Source organism: Canis lupus, chromosome 17 (assembly GCF_003254725.2).
Source record: "Canis lupus dingo isolate Sandy chromosome 17, ASM325472v2, whole genome shotgun sequence".
NCBI lineage: Eukaryota > Metazoa > Chordata > Mammalia > Carnivora > Canidae > Canis > Canis lupus.
Genome location: NC_064259.1, coordinates 30,690,918 through 30,715,206, shown reverse-complemented (window position 1 = coordinate 30,715,206; position 24,289 = coordinate 30,690,918). Strand labels below are relative to the sequence as shown.

Here is a 24,289-nt window from a genome sequence, read left to right as displayed (position 1 = left end):
GATATATATAGTAAAGAATACTAATCTGTATTATTTCACACATTTTTATTAAAGTCTACTTTTTCTTGATTGAGAATAACAGTAACTGAATTTATTATATTTGGATATTCTTTCCCAATCTGCCTTTCAGCTATGTTATGATGATGCCATTTAAACGGCAGGCTCTAGTGGAGTTTGAAAACATAGATAGTGCCAAAGAATGTGTGACATTTGCTGCGGATGAACCTGTGTACATTGCTGGTCAACAGGCTTTTTTCAACTATTCTACAAGCAAGAGGATCACTCGGCCAGGAAATACTGATGATCCATCAGGAGGCAACAAAGTTCTTCTGCTATCAATTCAGAATCCTCTTTATCCAATTACAGTGGTATGTATTTTAGGATAATAAGCTAAATTAAAAATGATTTTGAAAATTGCTTCTGGAGTGACTTAGTTTTCTTCACTGCCTTCTAGATATTTAAAAATAGTGTTTTTAAAAGGATTATTAAGATGAATCTTAATTTTGACTATCATGTAACAGATTTTGAGCACTGAAGCTGAAAAGGTCAGATATGCAGTTGTCACAATTAAATAAGCACATTTTAGATTTTGTACATTCAGCATCAGTGTTAACTCTGTTTTGGATAGGGAATTAGACTTGTTAGAAATGACCAAGAAACTTCTCTCACTCATGTGCAAGCACAATTGTTAAGGGCAACTACTAAGAAAGGACAGAAGCCCGAAGATGTATATATCATTTTAAGTGGTTTGAGATCATGTATTAAAAACCTGTCTGAGGGATCCCTGGGTGGCGCAGCGGTTTAGCGCCTGCCTTTGGCCTAGGGTGCGATCTTGGAGACCCAGGATCCAGTCCCACGTCGGGCTCCCAGTGCATGGAGCCTGCTTCTCCCTCTGCCCGTGTCTCTGCCTCTCTCTCTCTCTCTCTCTGTGTGACTATCATAAATAAAAAAAACAACAAAAAACAACAACAACAAAAAAAACCTGTCTGATTTACTTAAAATTCTGTCATACCCTTTAAAAAAAGTGATATTAGCAGAATTTATATAAAGGATTCATGTCCTGAATCAGTTAAGTTTTTTACTCCATAGTCACATGCTGTTTCATAATAAATCAGTGACAAGGGAACTTTATTTTTGTGATGAATAGAGTATCACAGTAAGGGAAGCTTCACTTGGTATGATTTCTAGTAAGGGTATGTGATATTGGGACATAAAGCATAAGATACTATTTAAATTTTACTAGATATTATTTACCTCTGTAATACTTCTAGACTTATTAATAAGCAGTATCAATATAGTTCTAGTATTTTGTGTTTGAGGAAAAAGAACAAATCTGATCTAGTACAAGTACTCTCATTGGTTTATGGTTGTATTCCTAGTACCTAATGGTGCCACCATGTAATTGTAGATGCTCAAGAAATTTCTTGACAGCTGAAGAGTTGTTGTTAAGTGGGTATTTTAGTTCTTTATTATTTAATTCAGGGATCTTGTTTGTTGATATCTAACATTGTATAAATGATCTTCCCAGAGTCTTGTCTCTGTATAGTCATCCCTTAAAAAATGAATACCAAGTTGATCTGTTACTACTTCTTTTTTTTTTTTTTTAAGAAGTAGTAACACTTCTTAATAAGTATTTATTACTATAATTTAAGGGATCATAAAACATTTCAGAATCACATTTGGAAAATGAAACATATATTAATTGATTATAGGTTGGTTTTATTGTGTATTGTCAGACGTTATTTTAGGTACCTGTGAAATAGGAATCAAGTATTTATTTAGGAGATAAAATAGGTTACAGTCCTTTTGAAATGTTTCATTGTAATTTTTTTAATGTTAGATATACTGTATGGGTGAGGAAATAATTTAGAAGTGTAACAGTTTTTAAAAGTTTAATAGTAATGAATAGAAATGACATCTTGACAAGTTTTTTTTTTTAAGTTGAAAAAGGTATAGTATAACTTTCTTGTTTTTCCAAATATAAAATGTGAAGAAATCTTGTTTTCTTTCCTTCATAGGATGTTTTATATACTGTATGCAACCCTGTTGGAAAAGTACAGCGTATTGTTATATTCAAGAGAAATGGGATACAAGCAATGGTTGAATATCCTTTACTTATAAATTTTTTTTATTGATGTATAGGAATGCTGTGTAATGTGCTCTTGTTTTCCCTTTATAATTTCTAGACAAGTGGTATTCTCCACTCCTCTCCCCCAAACTACTTTAGATTTAAACAATGAAACTGCAGTACTTACAGATAAGAATACCTTGCTACCTAAAAACATTCTAGTGCTGCATCTCCAGAGTGTGCTTTGTCTTTTTTTAATGGGGAAAAAATGTTTGATAATATGTACATTTGTACCTTTCTAAAATGTGAACTTCTCCTTAAAATAAGTAGTTTGAAAGTACCAAAACTTTATAGAGTTGATAATATAAAACTCTTCTTACCTTTTTTTGTTGAATTTTTTAAATGGTCATAGTTTATGTAAGAATTTTTCATTGTTAAATTTGTTAATTGTTGAGTAAAAGGTGCAAGTTGCAAAATACTACGTATTGTATAATGCCATGTAAAAAGAAAATAATAACTACCCACCCCTCCCCCCCACCTATGTGTACATGTGTATGCATAGAAAAACATGAGGGCTTTACAGCAAACTTTTTTTTTCCCCCTAAGCCAAGGCCCAGTTTTATTAACACTCATTCTAGAGCACATGGTTTGGGGCTATTAGACATGTCTCTGGGGAAAGGAGGCTGTAGGCTGGCAGGCAGTGATGGGATATAGAGGAAAGGTACAACAAAGTTGGATGGGTCCCCCCTCTTCAAGTATCCCCCATAGACTCCCACGTATCTCTGGGCAGAGGTTGGAAGTATGATCTCACTCAGGATTTGGACTTGGATACAGCAAGTCGGATGAGTCCAGCCAGGTCCACTACGCCTAGGGCCACATCTCCAACAATGGCCATGTCCACTAGTCCATCTTTCTTCCTGGCCTTGTCAATGAGCCATTCCAGTTCCTGGGCCTGGTTGTTCTGAGGCTCTGTCTGCAGCAGCCCCCGCACATGCTTTAGTGCCTTCTCATATTCTTTGAGCCAGTAGTTCCCCATAGCCAGGTAGAAGACATAAGCCCACTGCTCTTTACTCCCTTTGGGGAGCAGCTACTCTAGCAGTGCAATGCCTTTGCGGATGTCATCGCTGTACTTGCTTTGCATCAGGCACCAGCCATACTCAAACTGTGTGCTCTTGGACACGAAACCTGCTACCTTCCCAGATTTGAAATTTCTTTAACAAACTTCAGCAGGTCATCCACAGACACCAACTTGTTCAGTATGGCCTGCATGGCCGCTGCCACTGCAATCCTCACACTCCTCACACCTAGGTTGCTACTGTGCCACCAGTCTCCATGGTCTATTGGCAGGGAGAGCCTCTTTCTTCTACAGCAAACTTTTAATGGTGCTGACTTCCAGCAAGGTGTTTTGCTCTTTTTTTTTTTTTTTTAAACCACTTTGGTGATTTTTTTTTTTAACTATAGACCAAATAATTTTTTAAAACCAATAAAATGAAGGTAGTTAAGTGATTATAAAACCCTGCCTTCTAAAAAAAATTTAAAAAAAACCCTGCCTTCTCAGAAATATATAAAATCAATTATTTGTTTTATATAGTTTTTTTTTTGTAATGTTTTTCCTCCTTTAAGAGTAAAATATTTCCTGTTTCAAGAGAGCAGACTGTCGTTTGCCAGGGAATGGGACCATGCTCCATTTCCCCTCTTCCTTTCAATTTATAAAGTACTTCTAATGGCATAGGAGGATTAATGTCGAGTTTTTGGTTTATTATGTTTTCTTTGGCACCCTTGATCTTAAAAAGAAATTCTCCTAAAATTCATCTAGAAATTTTATTGGTAAAGCATTTCTAGAAGCGAGAGTTATGTCTGATTATTTTCAGTTCTTTTTTTTAGGCAGTGAATAATGATTAAATATTTAAATTAAACCAAATTTCCTTAATAGATCTTATGTTTGAATCAGTCCTTTGTGCCCAGAAAGCTAAAGCAGCACTCAATGGAGCAGATATATATGCTGGATGTTGCACACTAAAAATTGAATATGCAAGGGTAAATATTTTTTTCAACACTTTGCCAAAGAAGTATTTATGCTTTGGATATACAATTTGAGCTTACTTTTTTTTTAATCTTAACAGCCAACTCGTCTAAATGTTATTAGGAATGACAATGACAGTTGGGACTACACTAAACCATATTTGGGAAGACGAGGTAAGTATTTTATGCATTTTAGAATGTCTTACATCTGCTGACAAATTTTTTACGTGCAGTTAGCTTCCTTTTTCCTGAGGTGAGCTAGTTCATTCAAATGAAAACCTTGTTTGGTGAATGCTTGTGTTGCTAAAGGCCTTGTAATACTGGAAAATAACCTTGAAATTAGTGCCCCCTACTGGTATGTACTGAGTTATTTATATTTAGTTCAACAAGGAGCCCACACATACAGGCACGCCCGCAGTTCAAGGACTTGCATTTCTCCAAGCAGCTCTCTCTCTTTGGAGGAGAGGAAACTGATTCAGAATATTCCTTACAAACTGCAGACTTGCACACTGCTTCTCTATGGAAAGGACTTTTCCCCCAAGCTGGACGAGGCATTAAGAAGGATAGAGGACTCCAGCAGGCTGACTCTACACTTCATCATGCACAACATCGGCATCAGCAAAAAGCCCTCTGAAAAACTCAGACTTGCAATTCACCTTGACTGCATACTGCATGCACCATCACCCCAAGTTTTTAAAGGAGGACACTTAACAGTACTTCAGACTTGCATGGGATGAACACCATGATAGACTGTGCCCATTTATTCAAGTTGTATATGTATATTGGTCTGATTTCCCTTAAGGCTTCAGTTGTAGAATTTAAGACTTTTCACGAAGTACTAGACTTTATTTACAATGTTGTAAATCTTAATGCCCATTAATGTAACTGTTTGCAGCTTAGATTCAAATTGTTAATTGGCAATAACCAGGACCAATTTATCTATAGGTCTTGAGAACTGCTAATGCTCAACCAATCCACACAGATATTAAAGATAAAAGGATTAGAAAGGTGCACACTTGCTGCACTTAAGTTTACTCTTTTGGGTTTTTTTTTTTACCTTAATTGTGGACATTGAACAGATTAACATGATGAAAAGATGCATTATATGTAAAAGATGGTTTCTGTGTGGTTTGATTTTTTTTTTTTTTTTTTTGTAAAGTGGCTGTTTATAAGTTGTCACTTTTTGTAACAATTTAAGGTTATCTATCACTCATGTTAACTTGTGTAACTAGAAATTTTGACATTTTAAATATAGGTGAAAGTAACATGTCTGTTCAAGGTACACTATATTTAAATCTGATAAATCTTAAAATAAGCATTTCATTTGAGATGCATTTTCACCTATAACTTATAAATGCTAGATTTCATGAGCATAGATTTGACTGATAAAATTGTTCAACTAATTGTGTGGCAATTTTGGAATATACAAATTAAAATGTGGATCTTGTAAAAACAAGGGGGCTGCAGTATTGGCTACACCTCAACTACAATATCAGTTTTTGAACCACATGTTGGAAAAACTTACCAATATGATCATATCTGTAAAAGTCCATAAAGTAGGAAAAATTTTTGTGGCATCCAAAATATCTTGGGCAATAGGGACGCAATAGTGCATGTACTCTTGCAAAAAAGAAAAAATAAAAGACAATGCAATGATCTTGTGCATGTTCCAATATTTAGAACTTTGGATGATTGGCCTCTTTAATTCTCAATTGTTAGGAAATCATCTTGCCTTATGCACGGGGTTGCAAACAGGTTTGTATTGTGATGCAGCTTTGGCCGGACCCCACATTTTTCCCTACTCACAAATCTGCTTGGCATAAGCTTGGTACAGTTGAATACAGTATTGGAAAAAAAGCCTTAGTACTCAAACAACAGAACAAGTGGTTGATGAGAAATCTCTCACTTCTGTCAATTTACAGTCTGTTATTGAATACTTTTTTTTTTAAAACTCATTTGAGAGAGTGAGTTTTGGTCACATTTCTCTTAATGTCTCTTAAAACGTTTGTGGATATGCTTCTTACTTACTAGTGTTTACATCTGTTCTGTTAGGAGGTCTAAAGTTTATGCAGAGCCAGCCTTGGTTAGTTTTTCCTATAAGAGTTATAATCAGAAAAGGTTAGAAATGTGTGAGGTAGATATTTAAAGAGTGAAATATAAAGAAGTAAAGTGGAATTTTAGTTGGTTTTCAAAGGAAAAGAATTCTTGCTTTGTAATTCCTGACAGATACTTGTCTGGCAAGACTGTAGCAGTTTATATTCTTGTTTTTGTAGTGATTTCATCATCCAATCAAGTTGATAACTGAATTGTAACTTTTTCTACCAAAAAGAACTCTGTAATAAATATTACCTCATTTTTAAAAGTCCTTTTCAGCCCAAATTACATTTTAGTGCAAAAAGTTCTTAGCCTGGACTCCAGAAAATCGTTCCAGAAATGTTAAGCAAAACTTGTGTATGTGTGCACTTTTTTTGGGGAGAAGGTAATATAGCTTCCATCAGATTTTAGATGTATTCATGGAAAGTTACAAGCCACTATTTATAGACTGATATAATCAGTATTTGATTCTTCTGCACACTTCTGTTTTATGTGACCTTATATTAGGTAGCGAATACTTCAAATGAGAATTATTAATAATGAGAATGTTTGGTTGAAAGATACCTTGGGAGACCATCTACTCTTAACTCCTTCATTTTATGAATGAAGATTGTGAGTTTCTGTGATTTTTTTTTTTTAAGATTTAATTTATTTATTCATGAGAGACACAGAGAAGAGAGAGGCAGAGACACAGGCAGAGGGAGAAGCAGGTTCCATGCAGGAAGCCCAATGTGGGACTCGATCCCGGGACTCCAGGATCATGCCCTGGGCCAAAAGCAGGCGCTAAACCACTGAGCTACCAAGGTGTCCCGAGTTTCTGTGATTATACAGTGAATTAGTGGTTAAATTGGAATCTTCTGATTCCTAATCTAGTGCTCTTTCCTTTATAGCACACTGTTAACTTGTTTCAATAAAACTGAGCTGTGAAGACCTTATAGTGGTTTTGGTTTAAGATTCCTTAGATCAGATAAGGAATTTCATGTAGTGTTTGGTGGCATACTTAAATAGAGGAATACTAACAGAAAGGATTAGCTGACTGGGTTAATTCAAGAGGAGTGGGACTTAAATGGTGATGGTGGAATCCATGTAATGGAAAGAAGGAACTATGAATGACGGGAGAAGAAATGACTTTGGGGAAATGGAGGGAGGATCTTAATAACTTGGAGCATATGAAAGGGTTTTTGGAGAAAGACTAAGTCTGTGAGGCCCCAAGTGGGATAGAATATGGGTAGAGGACCAATTTCTATACAATATAAAAATTAATTATCTTCTAATTTTGGACCAACTGAAAATTTAAGGGAAAGTAATGAGTACCTTTTTATGGGTTTTGGGGAAGCAGAGGGCTAGATGGTTTTTTTGATTGATAGGGATGGTATAAAGAGAATTTATATACTGAATAAAAGTTGAATTAAATGACCTCTTAGGTCCCTTTTAATGCTATGATAACTTGAAATAGGTACTTAAAATGACAACTTCTCTAGGCTGAAGTGAAAATTATTTCTCATCTCCCATAAACCTCATTTGTTTAGGTGACTAAGGATTTATTGAAAGCCTCTTTATGAATTTTCAAAGATTTAGAATGACCAGACTCAAAGATACATTTAAAAAAATTCTTATTTGGTACTATAATATGATCAGCAAACTTTCTAAAAATATTGTACAATAATTTCTAAAATTTACCAACCAACATAGGAAGTGTTGTTTTAGAAACTTACAAGTAATTTTTTTTTTGATGTCTCAAATTAAATTTAGGAAAATTGGCATGCCTTTCCTAAAAACTTAGCTAGAATTAAAATTGTTTTTTAGGAGTATTGTAGTACTCTCATCCAATAATGTAGCCCCCTTGGTTAGCTTTATCTTGGCATATTTAAACTTTGGGGAGTGCTCATAGTCCTGCCTGGTGTTAAGGTCTATACACAATGACCAATCCATGATATAATATGGGCCAGTGATGTGCAAATTTCCAGCTCTCAAGTCAGTAGGTGTTTGTAAATATGTGTATATACATACAAAATACTCTGTGTTTACTGATTGTGAAACCATGTAATACAGGTTGTTGTTGGCTTATGCTGAACTTCTTGAAAGAAGCCCACTTTGAAAATGTGTTGCTGTTGAAGCTAATAGTATGATTCAGGTACTGTCTTTCAAAAGTACTGCACTTAAAGCTTGTTTTAAAGACATGTATTGGTAAAAACTTCTGTACAGTGTCAAACTCTAGCATTGTGTATGTTCACTTTCTGAAAAGTATCCATTCTTTCCTTAAATTTGAAAGTGTGATTGTATTTGGCATTTGCCAAAAAGATATTTTCAAGTTAAGTGGAATTTGTTAGATAGAGTTACTTCCTTAAACTCTTGGTGTTTGTATTTAAATTGGATATGAATGGATGTTTAAAGTTAACCAGGAATCATATTTCTTTTATGAATTGTAATGGATGTTTTGAATGGGTGTTTCCCATGTGAGTACTCTGTTAAGTACTTGGGTCAAAATTGTTAAAACCATGTTTCTACTTTTGTGTCAGATAGAGGAAAGGGTCGCCAGAGACAAGCCATTTTGGGAGAACACCCTTCTTCGTTTAGACATGATGGCTATGGTAAGTTTGTCAAGGCAGAAGGAAGGTAGTATAGATGAACTATTAGAATTTTTGCATTTCTGATGAAGAATGGCACATTTCTTGTCTCTATTTTTCCTGCTCACCTGACTTGGTTTATAGGGGATCAGTCCCTTATAATGTACTCCCAAGGAGTTGTCCAAAATCCTTTGTTTTCTTAGGATATTGATATATAATCCTTGAGATGAATGAGAGCTGTTGGTTGGGGATTGAAAGCTTTATTACTAGTTTGGTTTGGTTTGGTTTTGATTAGTAATAGGCTCTGGTCTGTTAGAGGACCAAAGAGAAATATTACTGCTTAGTAAGTATATTTTCTTCCATTCTAGCAATTACGAACAATGAGGAACTTTGAGTAATAAAGGCAGAAAGAGGGGCATTTGTCAAAAAGAAACATGTTTCTGGTTAGAGCCTAATTCTTTAGTTCTGGAGTTGGTATTTTGGCTTTGGCTAAATTTGTTTGTATTTAATTCCTCTTTTAAAACTTCAGTTTTAATGTTTGCTATGTTGATAAGATGAGATCATGAAACCTAAAATAATAGTCTTCCCAAGGAAAAAGTTAGGTATCAGACTATTATCCTTGTAGGGGTAGATGTTGAGAATTGTTATTGATAAGAGTTTTAACTGGTTATAAGGTTTGTGTTTTTTAAATGTTTTTTAGTTTTTAGTAGTAGTTATTGACCTCACCTATTCTGTGGTTTAAAGCTGAAGTACAATGCTCTTAGAAGTGATAGAAAATAGAAATTGTTATACTGTACTCTCGGGATTTATTTTCGAAAAGCACCCGGTGTTGGCTCTGAAATGTTTTCAAATTGCATTCCTTAGTGTCTTTTTTTGAACTCTGGAATTTATTAACTTATGTGTGTGTGTGTGTGTGTGTATGTTCAGTTATATGGTAGTCTATATGGCAGAAGTGATTGAAACAATCTCTTTGTTGTCAAAACAGTAAATGTGATATGGAAAGAGAATCTTATTACAGCTGTTTTAGTGCGTTCCTTGATCATTTTTCTTAGCTGTTTCTTTAACAGCATAAATATTAAGTTGGTCATTAGGAGCCCTTATTAGGAGCCCACTGCGCTTTCCATAATGGAGGGTAACAAAGATTTCTAATCATAAGTTTTTTTTTTTAAGATTTTTATTTATTTATTCAGAGAGAGAAAGAGGCAGAGACACAGGCAGAGGGAGAACCAGGCTCCACGCAGGGAGCCCGACGTGGGACTTGATCCCGGGTCTCCAGGATCACACCCCAGGCTGCAGGCGGCGCCAAACCGCTGCACCACCAGGGCTTCCCTAATCATAAGTTTGTAGTGTAGTTGTGGAGTATATGTGTTATGACAGTCAGGAAAGGGCTAAAAATAGTTTAAATATTTTGCCAAAGGAATCTAGAAAAATCTGTGAAAAAAATAAATGAAGGACCAAGAACCCTGCTGTGGTAGTGTTGACACAGACTATTTTCTCAGTATGGGTTTTCAGGTTTGCCTTTTTTTTTTTATAAACTATATCTCACTGAAAAATTGTATAAATAAAAATGTTATATGTCCTAGAAGAACTTGATATTTTTAAAAAGCCAAAGTGAAATTCTTTGTCAGTTTCATACCTTAATTGATTTTGCGTGTGTGTGTGTGTGTGTGTGTATAAATTTTAAAATGTAAACTTAAAGAGAGGTGCAAAATTCTTTGCATTGGCAGATAAATAGGGTCCTCCTGAGGAGGAATGGTTGTGGTGGGGTTATGTAGGGGTATACATTCTGAGCTATGTCCATTGAAACAGTTAATTCTGACGATAACTTGTTCTGCTTTCCTCGGGAAGTAAGCAGAATAGAGTATTGGAGGAGAGAGAGAGAGAGAGAGAGAGAGAGATGACTAAAAAGAGGTGGAGAAGTAAGGTGAGGAAATTGGGGAAAAGCAGAGATGGGAGTAGGTGCTAGTGATATGTTGAGCCTTTTTAAAAACTGCAAATCATAGCTGTATCCCTTCACATCTGCAGTTCAGCAAAACAGGTATTTTTGCACTCTGGTGTCATATGATACCATGGGTGGCTTTTCCTTTCTGATGGTCTATGAGAATAAGGGAATAGAAAAGGTTTAATTGTTTAATTATATTAAATTTATACATCAGTTTATTATAGTATTAAAGATCTGTGCTTTCAGAATTCTTTAAATCTTTTACTTTGGGAAGCCCTGTCCTAGGAGGTGAACTAGTAGACGCCCTCATACTTGAAAAATACTATTTTTGCCATTACACAGATTTATTTTCTCTAAACCTCAGAAAAAAATTGTATATTAATTGCTAGCATCTTTGGATATGGCCCCTGAACCAAAGGTTTCAAAGTATAAGGGTGAAAAATGTCTTCAAAATTATAATAATGCCATTTATGTAGCATTTTTCCACATAAAGTTAATTTTTTTAATACCCAAAGTATTAGCTTTTGAGCATCAAAACTTTTTTTTTTTTTAAAGATTTTACTTATTTATTCATGAGAGACACAGGGAGAGAGAGAAGCAGAGACCACAGGCAGAGGGAGAAGCAGGCTCCATGCAGGGAGCTCAATGCGGGACTTGATCCCGGGTCTCCAGGATCAGGCCCTGGGCTGAAGGCGGCGCTAAACTGCTGAGCCTACCCCAGGCTGTCCAAGCATCAAAACATTTTGTGTGAACTTTTTGTTTTATGTATAGAAAGCTTTTAAAAGATTTCTATTTTTTCTTCTTAAAATATAGGCAACAATTTAAATAGTGTAGACAACATAATTTAATCCTGAAAGCTGAGGTCATGATTACCAATATCAGTTATATTCTCTTGCACTGAATTCAGTTGTTACCTATGGCAGTGGATCTCAACATTTTTGGACTTTAAATAGAGTGGAAGTTTCCACTGCTCGTCTGCCACACATCTTCCTACTTTCTATGACAAAATGTAGCGATGATAGTGAAGTGTCATTACTGTACAAGCAAATGGTGGTAGTGGAGGGATGATGTGGTATGGATATGTACTTTTGCAGTAGGGATAAGAATGAGTGATATTTGACCTTAGCTTATGTATCAAGTTTAAATTAGAGGCCAAAATAAGTATAGTCACTAACAAGTAACTCACCATGAGCTATATTGTTTGTTTTGATAAACTACTAATTATCAGTGAGAAGGGCAGTTGAAAACCATTCCAATTTAAGGCAACACTGATGATGATGATGCATTGATGAAGTGTTTCTCCCTCCATGAAATTGTAGGAATTCACACTGTGTGTATGCTCATTGGTAGTATTGCTGTGTTGTTATGAATGGCAGCTATATTTAGAATACTAAATATAAATACTAAATTGGAGTCTGCAGAAACTCTAATATGAATACCAAAATGTGGTTTTGGTAACTTACCTGATAGATGACAAGTGTCCCTTAGTCTTACATAAAAATGAGAGCCAGTAGCATTACATACTCTTTATTTCTTGAGAAATGAGGAAAAGACTTGGGCTTTTGGATTGGTATCTTGCACATCAGGAGGAGCTTTGCATGTACAAGAGTATGCTTCTGTAATCACTAACTCAGGAACACCTAACATGTATAGGTTTATAATTCTGAGTTATATCTCCATTTTAGTTACTGCTGCTTTTTTTTTTTTTTTGCTGCTTTTTTTTTTAATTGAGGTATAGTTGACATACAGTGTTTTTTTTCTTTTTTTTAATTTTTTTTTCTGACATACAATGTTATATTAGTTTCAGCTAGACAACATAGCAGTTGGACAAGTCTATGCATTGTGCAGTGCTCACCATGATAAGTGTAGTACCATATCATGTTATTACAGTGTTGTGGGCCATATTCCCTATGCTGTACTTTTCATCCAGAGACTTATTATTATTATTATTATTATTATTATTATTATTATTATTTTTGTAACTGGGAGTTGGTACTTCTTAATCCCCTTCACCTCTTTCACCCCCTCCCTTCTCCCCTCCGCAACCACCACTTTATCAGTCTTCTTAGTTGCTTCTCAGTTCTTGCTATTGTGAATGTGCCCTGTGCCTGCTTTTAGTATCAGTTCTCCAGACTCCCCCATTCCTGTCTGTTCCATTCACTTTAGCTTTATTTTCTTGTTTTACGGATGGGAAATCAGATAAATCAAAGTTGTTTAGAACTACTCTAAAATTAGCAAGTTGATTCTTCATAAGGATTCTCAATAAGAGATGTAGATTTGTGTGTGTGTTGTGACAACAGTTTCAGATACTCAGGCATTATTTTCTTCTGGGTTCTTGATGTTTCAGATAATGCAGATGCTGAATAAATGACACCTTTCAGTAGGTGTGATATTAACAAAATTAGAGGTTTTGTTTCCTAGATTAGAATTAGGGGAATAAAATACTAACCAGAAAGCACATTACAGTAAAATCTATTCAAGGGGATAGCCTTTCAGTGGATTAAAGAGATGTTCTTTTTGTTATATCTGTATATAGATAGTTTCCGAGATTTCACTGTATATATTATCATATTATCTCCAAAAGATATTGACAGAATGGTTTTTAAACAAATTTGAGATAATTATAATTTATACACAGTGGCCCAAAGTTTTACATTAATACCCCTCCATCCCTGCTATCTTTGGCCTGATCTTATATACACTTTTTTGTTAACAGTATTTTTTAAAATATAAACTTAAAAGCCTGACATATATGCAGGTCAATGCATCTTGGATTTGGTAGAAAGAAGTACAGATTTTATTAATCTCCACAGGTTATATTTGAAAACACATTTGAGTTTTCCTTGGACATGCAATCACACTAGCTAATATTAAGAGTTTACTATTAGTGTGAAGTGTGTCTGCTAAAGTTGTGTTTTGTTTATCATTTTTATAGGATCCCATGGTCCATTATTGCCTTTACCGAGTCGTTACAGAATGGGCTCTCGAGACACACCTGAACTTGTTGCGTATCCATTACCACAGGCTTCTTCCTCTTACATGCATGGAGGAAATCCCTCTGGTTCAGTTGTAATGGTTAGTGGATTGCATCAGCTAAAAATGAATTGTTCAAGAGTGTTCAACCTTTTCTGCTTATATGGAAATATTGAAAAGGTAAGTTTTGTTTTATATTAATTTCTTTTGCTAGGATATCTAGTAGGGAAGTCTGAAAAGTCAGCAAATATGTGTGTCTTCTTATATTAGGAACATAAAAGTTCTTCCAGTAATAACCCACATAAGCTAAAAATTCATTACAAGCTTCAGAAATTGGGTTTTATTGGTAAGTCATCAGTATAGGTTGTTGCTACTAAAAATACTTTAAAAATAGCTAATATAAATAGAAATCCAAAGCAGTAGTTTAATCAATTACTACCCTGTTTTGATTGTAATGATGCAAAGAGTGTCTAGCATTTAACCTGTTAACTGTAGAATTAGAAAGAGCAGTTACTTTCATGGAGCTTGGCCGTGTATCATGAGTTTTAGGAGACTTCTAGATTTAATACTTGCCTCCTAAGTGCTAGGGCTCTAGTATCTTCTGAGGAACAATGTGCTTTTAGGTCTATCAGTATCTAAAACAGTGACCCACTTTGAAAGAATGTGTTCAAAACTGTATCTGGAGGCTTGCCTTTTAAGATTTATGTATTTATTCATGAGAGACAGAGAGAGAGAGAGAGAGAGAGGCAGAGACACAGGAGGAAGAAGCAGGCTCTATGCAGGGAACCCAATGCGGGACTTGATTCCGGAGCTCCGGGATCACGCCCTGAGCCGAAGGCAGATGCTCAACCACTGAGCCCACCCAGGTGTCCCACTAAACTATTTTTTAAAGAATCATGGAAAATTTAACTGGGGAAATGATTGGTTGTTTTAAGTTACCAGTTATTTGATACACTTGCTAATTTGAATTTCAGTACTGAGATAATGTTATTTTTCTTTATTCTTTTCACAATAAAAAAGGTACAAGCATGAGTCATAAATGTGTGTGCATGAGGGAGCCTGGGTTGAAAAGTTGGTACTCTTAGTTCTTACTTTGTTAATTCTAAAAGCTTCTTGATCTGAGAAAGCAACTCAGAAAATCTCTGAAACAAGAATTTCCTCAACATAACCATTTGACCGCATTTAGAAAAGAAAAGAAAGAAAATCCCACATTTGGTCTAGGGATAACATATGGGATATTTCTGCTTATATAACTTGCCAGGAATACATGGGACAGATTTAGCAACATTGAGAAGTAGTTCAGATTTTTTCACACAGACATTTCTCTTAGACACCTAGATGTTAGTTAAGGTGGAAGAACTGCATGTTTGATAACTAAATGGGCTTTAATGTGTATTTTAACCTTATCACATAATGTTACTTTTCTGTTTGTGCTTTTCACATTTATAGGCAATCAGAATCAGGCAGTTTAATTAACATCTTTAGTATATTTTTGTCTTTTCTGTTATGAACTAATTATCTCATGATTTAGAAACCTAAATCGCTTTGTCTGATAAACTTAAGTTTTCTGTGTGCTATTTGAGCAATTCCGGTCTCACATCTCAAAAATGTTTAAACAGGGGCCCCTGAGTGGCTCAGTGGTTAAGTGTCTGCCTTTGGCTCAGGTTGTGATCCCAGGATCCTGGGATTGAGTCCTGCATCGGGCTCCCTACAGGAGCCTGCTTCTCCCTCTGCCTATGTCTCTGGCTTTCTCTGTGTGTCTATCATGAATAACTAAATAAAAGTAAAAAAAATTTTTTTTCAACTTTTTAAATGATTATGATATATGAAACTTAAGCTATGGTAATATTTTAAAAGATTTATATATAGTTAATTATGCCTCACCTTTTTTTTTTTTCTTTGAAATTTACAAGGATAAGAGTTACATGTTTAGCATTAGATATTTAGTCATTGCTAGATTTGCAGGTCGATTAAATCAAGGTATAGAAGGTTTGCCCACACGAAGGTAATTGATTTCAAGTTGAAAAGTTCTGCTACAACTGAGTTTTGTTGAAGTATAGGTATAGTATAAAAATGCTAGGATAAAAAAATAAATAAATAAAAAGAAAAATAAAAATGCTAGGATAGCCCATTAAAATTGGTAGTTGCGGGATCCCTGGGTGGCGCAGCGGTTTAGCGCCTGCCTTTGGCCCAGGGCGCAATCCTGGAGACCCGGGATCGAATCCCACGTTGGGCTCCTGGTGCATGGAGCCTGCTTCTCCCTCTGCCTGTGTCTCTGCCTGTCTCTCTCTCTCTCTGATGTGACTATCATAAATAAATAAAAATTTAAATAAAATCCTTCCCTTTAAAAAAATAAATAAATAAATTTGGTAGTTGCAAGGATGGATATAAATACTATGCTGTATTTGTTGTATAAATGTATTTGTAGTAGTCTTTTACGGTTAACAAATAAGTATGTTCAAGGTATCATGAATGTTAGTGGTACAGAATAGCTATTTAAGGACTTTGTAAGGGGTGGGTAATATGCTGAATGACTATCCTACTTTAACCCATTTAACCCTTATTACTACAGTGTTACCTACTAAAACCAGAATAAAATAAGAGGATAGGTATGAGCTTTTGTCCAAGATGCAATGGAAACTTGTGAAGTGTGCCTGGTTTTTAAACTGCCCCTACCTTGTACAAGCCTTCCTGCTGTCACTGCTATCTCAAGGCTGTCTTGCAGTATTTCTTATAGCATCTTGTTAATTGCTTTAACAGCATTCTGAATAGTTTTAAATTTTTTATCCTACCTACCAGAATATAAGTTTCAAGAAGACCAGGTCTATTATGTTCACCATTAATCCCCAGTATCTAGCTCAGTATTTATTAAGACATTTTAGGCACCTAATATTTATTGAATGAATAAATATCGGTGAACCCTATCAGATGTTATCATTGTCTCTGTTTTATAGGGAAGTCTGTAGCTTGGAGAAGAAAATTACCCTAAGTCATGCAATACATAGCAGAGACAGAGTAAGCCTGTGCTCTTCTTCATTGTGCTACACAGTAGAATTACAGTCTTCCTTTTTACCTTTTATCTTTGTTGAGTTTTGGTAAGAGTTAAGAGTGTCTTTTTTTTTTTTTATTTATTCATGAGAGACACAGAGAGAGAGAGGCAGAGGCACAGGCAGAGGGAAAAGTAGGCTCCATGCAGGGAGCCCAATGTGGGACTCAATCCCGGGCCTCCAGGATCAGGCCCCCTGGGCTGCAGGCGGCACTAAACCGCTAAGCCACCCGGGCTGCCCTAAGAGTGTCTTAATAGCACAGCAGAATAAAGTCAAGATTCTAGATGATCGTCTGTATTTGACCTCAACCACTTAAATCATACTCTCAGAAATTCTGTTATTGTAGAAGGGAAATAGTCACCTTTTTGGGATTTTGTATTTGCAGGTAAAATTTATGAAGACCATTCCTGGTACAGCACTGGTAGAAATGGGTGATGAGTATGCTGTAGAAAGAGCTGTCACACACCTTAACAATGTCAAATTATTTGGGAAAAGACTTAATGTTTGGTAATTATCTTAAGTGGTAAATTTTAAATGTATTAAAAAATCTTTATCGTTTTTATTAGATATTTCAGTTTTAGAATATTTTAATGTAATTGAGAGCACATTTGAAACTAGCACCTATAATGTTACCATTTTTGACATAGCATGTTAAGGTCATATAATTCAGGTTTTGCTCACCTATACTTAGCTTTTAGTGTTATGATTGTAAAACAGCATGTTAAAATGGGCAAGTTTTATGTGAAGTTTCCTAATGTGAGCATATACCTAAACTTATAAGAGTCGTGGATTATAACTTAAATTTAAATATTCAAATAAGTGTTTAAATATTAAATATTTGAATCATATTTAAATAGCTATGTGTATTATTTGTTAAAATTGGTGCAGGCATAGATACTAACATTTTGAGACTGCCTACTTGCTGCTTTTTATCTAACATGTTTTTTACCTTTTTCCTTCCCAATCTTTAGTGTGTCTAAACAACATTCAGTTGTTCCAAGTCAAATATTTGAGCTGGAGGATGGTACAAGTAGCTACAAAGATTTTGCAATGAGCAAAAATAATCGCTTTACAAGTGCTGGTCAAGCATCTAAGAATATAATCCAGCCACCCTCATGTGTGCTGCATTATTATAATGTTCCACTGTGTGTCACAGAGGAGACCTTCACAAAGGTAGGTGTTAAAATACAATTACGTAGAATGTTCCTATTATTTTAAAATTTATAACATTTTTACCTCATTTTAAAGTCTTGCACTATTCATCTTCTGCTTTTGATATTATTGGTGTTCTGTTATTTATTTGGTACTTTATAGCTCACTCTTTAACCATTGTGCTTTTCTGGCCTCCATTCTGCATTATTAGTATTTTTAGTCTTTTGTTGGTTTGTGGCTCAGTTATTTTGAGAGTTGGAATGAAATACCTGACTTCTGCATTTAGAAAATTATTTTACTATGCCCTTAAATCTTGTCCGTTACAAAATTTTATATATCCCTGCCTTTTTGCCAAACTGTAGGAAATGCTTTAGAAAATAATTGATTTTTCTGGAACTCTACTCTCTACCTTAGGTACTAAATAAATCCTGACAACTCTGAGCATACATGTTACATAAAATTTATAGTTTTATTGTATTAGCACTAAATTACTTACATAGTTTATAAGAAATATCACTTTTTAAAATTGATTTTCTCATAGAACTTACCAGTCTAAAAACATGTTTGACTTAATTCATTCATGCCGGACTTAAACGGTACCACAAAGTTTACTTTTTTTTCTTTTTTCTAGAGAGAGAGAACATGCAAGAGCATGCACACATGTGCACACGCAGGAAGGGGGGAGGGGCAGAGGGAAAGTAAGAATCCTAAGCAGGCTCTACACCCAGCATAGAGCCTGATGTGGGGCTTCATCTCATGACTCTGAGATCATGAGGTCAGCTGAAATCAAGAGTCAGACACTTAACTGTCTGAGCCACCCATGTGCCCCCATAAAGTTTACATTCTAAAAAAAAAAAAAGAAAAAAAGGCAGGAATATTATTTTGGCCATATTTTTAATGGGGTTTTACATTTCTTTGACAGTTATGTAATGACCATGAAGTTCTTACATTTATCAAATATAAAGTGTTTGACGCAAAACGTAAGTGCACATTCCCTCTTTTTAAGTTTTCTGGTTAAACTGATGACAAGCAAATAACTGGATTTTTGTTTCTTTGTTTTGTTTTAGCTTCTGCCAAAACGCTTTCCGGGCTGTTAGAATGGGAATGCAAAACTGATGCGGTAGAAGCCCTTACAGCACTTAATCACTACCAGATAAGAGTTCCAAGTAAGAAAGATGTGTCATAATTATTCAATAGGAGTTACTTCAGAAACATCAACAATTTTAAAATAACACTTTTTTTTAAATATAGAGAAGTATGAAGAAAAAAGGCATATAAGTCCTGCAACTCATAACAATCCTTTTATTAGTTACCTGTTGCTGTGTAACATTACCATACCAAGCAGCTTAAAACAGCAAACTGAGGGTCAGTAACATGTACAGTGTAGCTGGGTATTTCTAGCTTAGGGTCTCTTGAAGTTTCAGTCAAGCTGTTGTCTGGGTCTACAGTCATTTCAAGTCATGATTGGGAAGTGGGTAATCCATTTCCAAGCTCATTTATGTGCTTATTTGCAAGTCCAGTTAAGCTACATTGGCCATTTCATTGTAGCTGGTTTACTTCGAGTGAGTGATCTGCGAGAGATGAGAGAAATGACTAAAACAGAGGCCCCAGTATCTTTTATAACCTAACATTGGAAGTGACATACTATCACTTATGTTGTATCCTTGTGGTCCCACAGATCAACCAGAGTACAGTGTGGGGAGGGGACCATACAGAGCTGTGAATACCAGGAGGGTAGAGACCATTGGGGCCGTCTTGGATACTGGCTCCCACAGTCCCTGTTGATCTTTTTAGAAGAAAGCAATACATATATGGTTAAAAAACGACACACAGTGGTACAAAATGAAAGTTAAAAAGCTTTCAGTAGCTTCTAACTTGTCTCCTTTTATTCCTCCTCCTCAGTGTATGTATATCTACGTTTTTAAAAGTTATACAAAATGGTTTTTCTATACATACTCTTCTATGCCTTGCTGTTTTCACTTAATATGTCTTGGAGCTATTTCTGTATCAGCATATGCAAGGCTACTACTTTTTTTTTCCCCAAAGCACAGACAGAGTAGCTATTCATAGTAGAGATACACCACAGTTTATTTGATTTACCCATTTCCCTACTAGTGAATACTGTTTTTTTCTAGTTGTTTTTTCTGTTACTATAATAACCTCCCTATCATTGCACTTTTTCTATTTTGTAGGGCAATTTCCTAATGGTGGAGAACATAAAGGTTTATATTCTAATAAATGTTACTAGATTGCCCTTTAGAAAGGTTGTACAGTTTACATCTCTAGCTGTGGTATATGAAAATGCCCATTGCCCAACATTCTTACCAACACTGAGTCTTGTCAAACTTTCAATTTTTAGCCAGTATGATAGATGAAAAATGGAATTCCATTGTTTTAATTTGTATTAAGTGAAATTGTCACTGTTTATTCTCCAGAATGGTTAAGGCTTCTTTTTCTATCATACAAAATACACTCAAGTATTTAACTTTTGAAGCTTTGTGCTGTGTACTTTACTTTGATCCTGGATTTAAGGAGTGTTAAACCCTTATTTTTCTAATAGTGGAAGAAAAAAGTATTAATTTTATTAGGTGTAATGTGGAAAAAAAGGAAAAATACACACTGAAGGATTTGTGGGTGGAATAATATATCTAGGATTTACTTTAAAATATTCCAGCTCCCAAAATGTGTGTGGAGAATAAGTAGATGAAATAAGACTGCCAAATGTTGACAGTTATTAAAACTAGGTGATAGATAAATGGGGGTTTATCGTGTCAATTTATATATTTTTTATGTTTGAAAAAAAATTTTTTTTAAAGATTTTATTTATTCATAGACACAGAGAGAGAGGCAGAGACACAGGCAGAGGGAGAAGCAGGCTCCATGCAGGGAACCCGATGTGGGACTTGATCCCAGGTCTCCAGGATCACATCCCAGGCTGCAGGCAGCGCCAAACAGCTGCGTCACCGGGGCTGCCCTATGTTTGAAAATTTTAATTAAAGAATAAGAGTACCTCCTTTCATATAACTTTTAGTCAACGAAAATAAATTTTAAGTAGTGAATCAAGCTTAATCTTTGCTAGAAGGCTTTTAAAGGTTTTAAAATTATATACATATTTGAGACATACTCAAGATGTATTTTAAACTACTTGGGGCAGCCCGAGTGGCTCAGCAATTTAGTGCCACCTTCAGCCCAGGGCATGATCCTGGAGTCCTAGGATCAAGTCTCACGTCAGGCTCCCTGCATGGAGCCTGCTTCTCCCTCTGCCTGTGTCTCTGCCTTTCTCTCTCTCTCTGTCTCTCTCTCTGTGTCTCTCTCTCTCTCTGTCAGGCTCCCTGCATGGAGCCTGCTTTTCCCTCTGCCTCTGTCTCTGCCTCTCTCTCTCTCTCTGTCTCTCACGAATAAATAAAATCTTTTAAAAAAAAAATTGAAAACATTTGTTTAAATAAATAAGTAAATAAACAAACTACTTGGAGGCAGGAATAATTATTTATCTTTTTATCCTCTCCAGTGTCATGCAAATACCTGTTAATTTATATGCTTTTTCCTTTATAGGAATTTAAAAAAATTTAATCCATTAAGATACTGGAATTATTTCTTTGCATAATTAATTGAGGAGTTCTCTTTGGTCTGAAAAGAAAGAAAAATGTGTAAAATGGAAAAAATTTTGTGGATTATACTCTGTTTTTTGAGTAATTCTAGAATTTTTATTTTTTTAAAGAATTTTATTTATTTATTTATTCATGAGAGACACACACACAGAGAAGCAGAGACGCAGGCAGGGGGAAGCAGGCTCTACACAGGGAGCCCGATGCGGGACTCGATCCTGGGACTCCAGGATCATGCCCTGGGCTAAAGGCAGACACCAAACCACTGAGCCACCCAGGGAACCTTTAATTCTAGAATTTAATACTAGATCCTGGAACTTTTTCAGCTTATTAATATCTTCCCTTACATTCCATTCTTATCCCATTTCCCAGCCTCTATTTGAATTGGCTTTTTAAAAAGTTTTAAATTCAATTAGCCAACATACAGGAAGGACATCATTAGTTTCAGATGTAGAATTTAGTAATTCATGAGTTGCATACAACACCCAGTGTTCATCACATCACATGCCCTCTTTAATGCCCATCTCATAATTATCTCATTCCCCCACCCACTTCCCCTTCAGCAACCCTCAATTGGTTTCCTGGAGTTAAGGGTCTCATGGTTTGTTTCCTTTCAGTTTGAATTGGCTTTTATAGAGGAATTGCCATTCTAATATATTCTGCAAAATGAGCTTCACTAATGGACATAAGCTTAATCCTATACTGTTTATCTGTAATGATTAACTAATTCACTAAGAGATGTTGAGTGCCTCTGTGTGTCAGATAGGGTTTAGAGCAGTAGCAAGAGTGTGTAGCTGTGGATAAAAGTTCCTGCCTACATGTAGCTTACCTGCTGGTGGAGATATACAAAAGTAATCTTCCCCTTACCTTACTTAGATAAAAATTTTCCTTCTTTATGTTTCTGCTTCTGATTCTATAAAAAGGTGAAATAATTTACTCTGCTAACTCAGAGTAATCTTGAAAGTTTGATGAAGTGAGCTGTTAACTTTTTTTTTATTTTTACAGATGGTTCCAATCCCTACACATTGAAGCTTTGCTTTTCTACATCATCCCATTTATAAGAAGAGAAGAGCATGTTAGAATTTATGTTCACCTTTATTACAATTTTAAAGCTACACTTCATTAAGAAAAATCTAAGATGGTTGATCTAATGTTGCCTTGCTTACTTTGATTTAAGATCCTGTTCTGTAATAAACAGATATTTTGCCTTGAGTAAATTTGTTGTAAAGTTAAATATTGAATTGTTTTCATTTTAAAATAGAATGTCATAATGTAGACTATCTACAGCTTCCTTGTAGATTACACAAATATATGATTTCTAATCTTATTATTTTTCTTCCACAGTGAAAATATATTTGCATTCTTAATGCTAATTATCTGCAAGTATTTTTCCATTGTGTATGAGATTAATGCAGGTGAAAGTATTGCATTTTAATATTATAGAGTTCCTATTATATGTTTAGATGTTTTAAGTATGTTGCAGTTATTCATATTAAACATAACTTGTATTTATTAAGTATTTTAATCAAGTTTGAGAATAACATTGCACATAATGAATTTTAAGTACTAAAGATTTAGCTGATTTTATATTTCTGAAAGGCTAACAGACATGGATACACTTGTACAGTATGCACTCAAACTTATTTAAATTGGTGTATTTTTTTTTTTTTTAAGTCATTGTCCATTTGTATTGACATGCCTCTGTTTCTAGTTCCAGTTTGGAGATTTTATAAAGTTACAACAATGAGTTAATGTGTTCATCTTCATTTGTTGCATGTGACTTGATCTTGAAAACACACTTGGTATTTGGCATTGAGATTTTAATAGAAGTTATTAACAATTCTTAACCTGAGATCCATGGAGGGGCTTTAGGGAGTCTGTGAACCCCTTAAAATTGTATGTAGAATTTTGGGTACTTGCATTTTTATTTTTTACTCTTGAATCCATCAGTAATATATGTATTTTTCTATATGGTGCAAGGTGTAAGGATCTAATTTTATTTTTATTCCAAACAGATAGCTGTTTGTTTCAACACCATTTATTAAACATTCTCTTTCCCACTGGATCTGTTTTTTTTCCTTTTTTTGGAAAGTACTACATCTCAAGGAAGGTGTAAGGAAGGTGTAAACATGGTATTAAGAGACTGTAGCAAAAAAAAAAAAAAAAAAAAAAGAGACTGTAGCACACTTAGCAAATTCAGAGCTTTTTTATAATAAAAATGTCATATAGCCATTTTATATTTTTATCTTTAATAAAAGGGACAATATTTCATCTACCTAAAATAACTGAAGTTTATAGTTGGCAATAGCAGTTTTGTGATCTTGAGAGTTTTAAACAAATTTGCAAGTAGAAGTTCCATTTAGATCTTTTGTAAAAGTTTTATTGTGAATTTTAACTTAAAAAAGACATTTTGCCTTAATCCTTTTAGAAATGAGGCGGGGATGCCTGGGTGGCTCAGTGGTTGAGCATCTGCCTTGGACTCAGGTCATGATCCCAGGGTCCAGGGTTCGAGTTCCGCATGAGGGACCCCACAGGGAGCCTGCTTCTCCCTCTACCTATGAATCTGCCTCTCTCTCTCTGTCTTTCATGAATAAATAAATGAAATCTTTAAAAAAATAAATGAAATGAGGCAGGATTTTAAAAAGTTTTAGAATTTTTGAACAGTAAGTAAAGATGGATACCAAACACATTAACATTTATTTCCCTTTGAATTTAAACAGCTGTCAACCAATGTCCCTTTAGCCCTCTAAAGACCTAGAAAAATTTAAGTTCAGTCTTGAGGCATTTTAGACTCTTATAGAACCCAGTCAGTTTTGCCA

At 35.0% G+C, this 24,289-nt stretch overlaps 1 protein-coding gene and 1 pseudogene across 3 annotated transcripts in view; one reads left to right on the top strand and one right to left on the bottom strand.

The window, feature by feature from the left end:
- HNRNPLL (heterogeneous nuclear ribonucleoprotein L like) overlaps window positions 1–23,535 on the top strand; it is a 39,653-nt gene extending 16,118 nt beyond the window's left edge. For 2 of the 3 annotated variants that reach the window (XM_025454136.3, XM_025454139.3), the window contains exons 3-13: window positions 131–368; window positions 2,019–2,104; window positions 4,009–4,105; window positions 4,192–4,264; window positions 8,704–8,775; window positions 13,629–13,846; window positions 17,099–17,220; window positions 17,685–17,886; window positions 18,788–18,845; window positions 18,933–19,031; window positions 22,476–23,535. In XM_025454136.3, the coding sequence (XP_025309921.1) occupies window positions 131–368; window positions 2,019–2,104; window positions 4,009–4,105; window positions 4,192–4,264; window positions 8,704–8,775; window positions 13,629–13,846; window positions 17,099–17,220; window positions 17,685–17,886; window positions 18,788–18,845; window positions 18,933–19,031; window positions 22,476–22,531 (1,321 nt within the window). In that variant the 3' untranslated portion in view covers window positions 22,532–23,535. The remainder of the gene's footprint in view (window positions 1–130; window positions 369–2,018; window positions 2,105–4,008; window positions 4,106–4,191; window positions 4,265–8,703; window positions 8,776–13,628; window positions 13,847–17,098; window positions 17,221–17,684; window positions 17,887–18,787; window positions 18,846–18,932; window positions 19,032–22,475) is intronic. The other variant, XM_025454137.3, reaches the window with a different exon arrangement.
- LOC112664506 (mitochondrial fission 1 protein-like) lies at window positions 2,880–3,337 on the bottom strand (annotated as a pseudogene).
- Window positions 23,536–24,289: the final 754 nt, after the last annotated feature.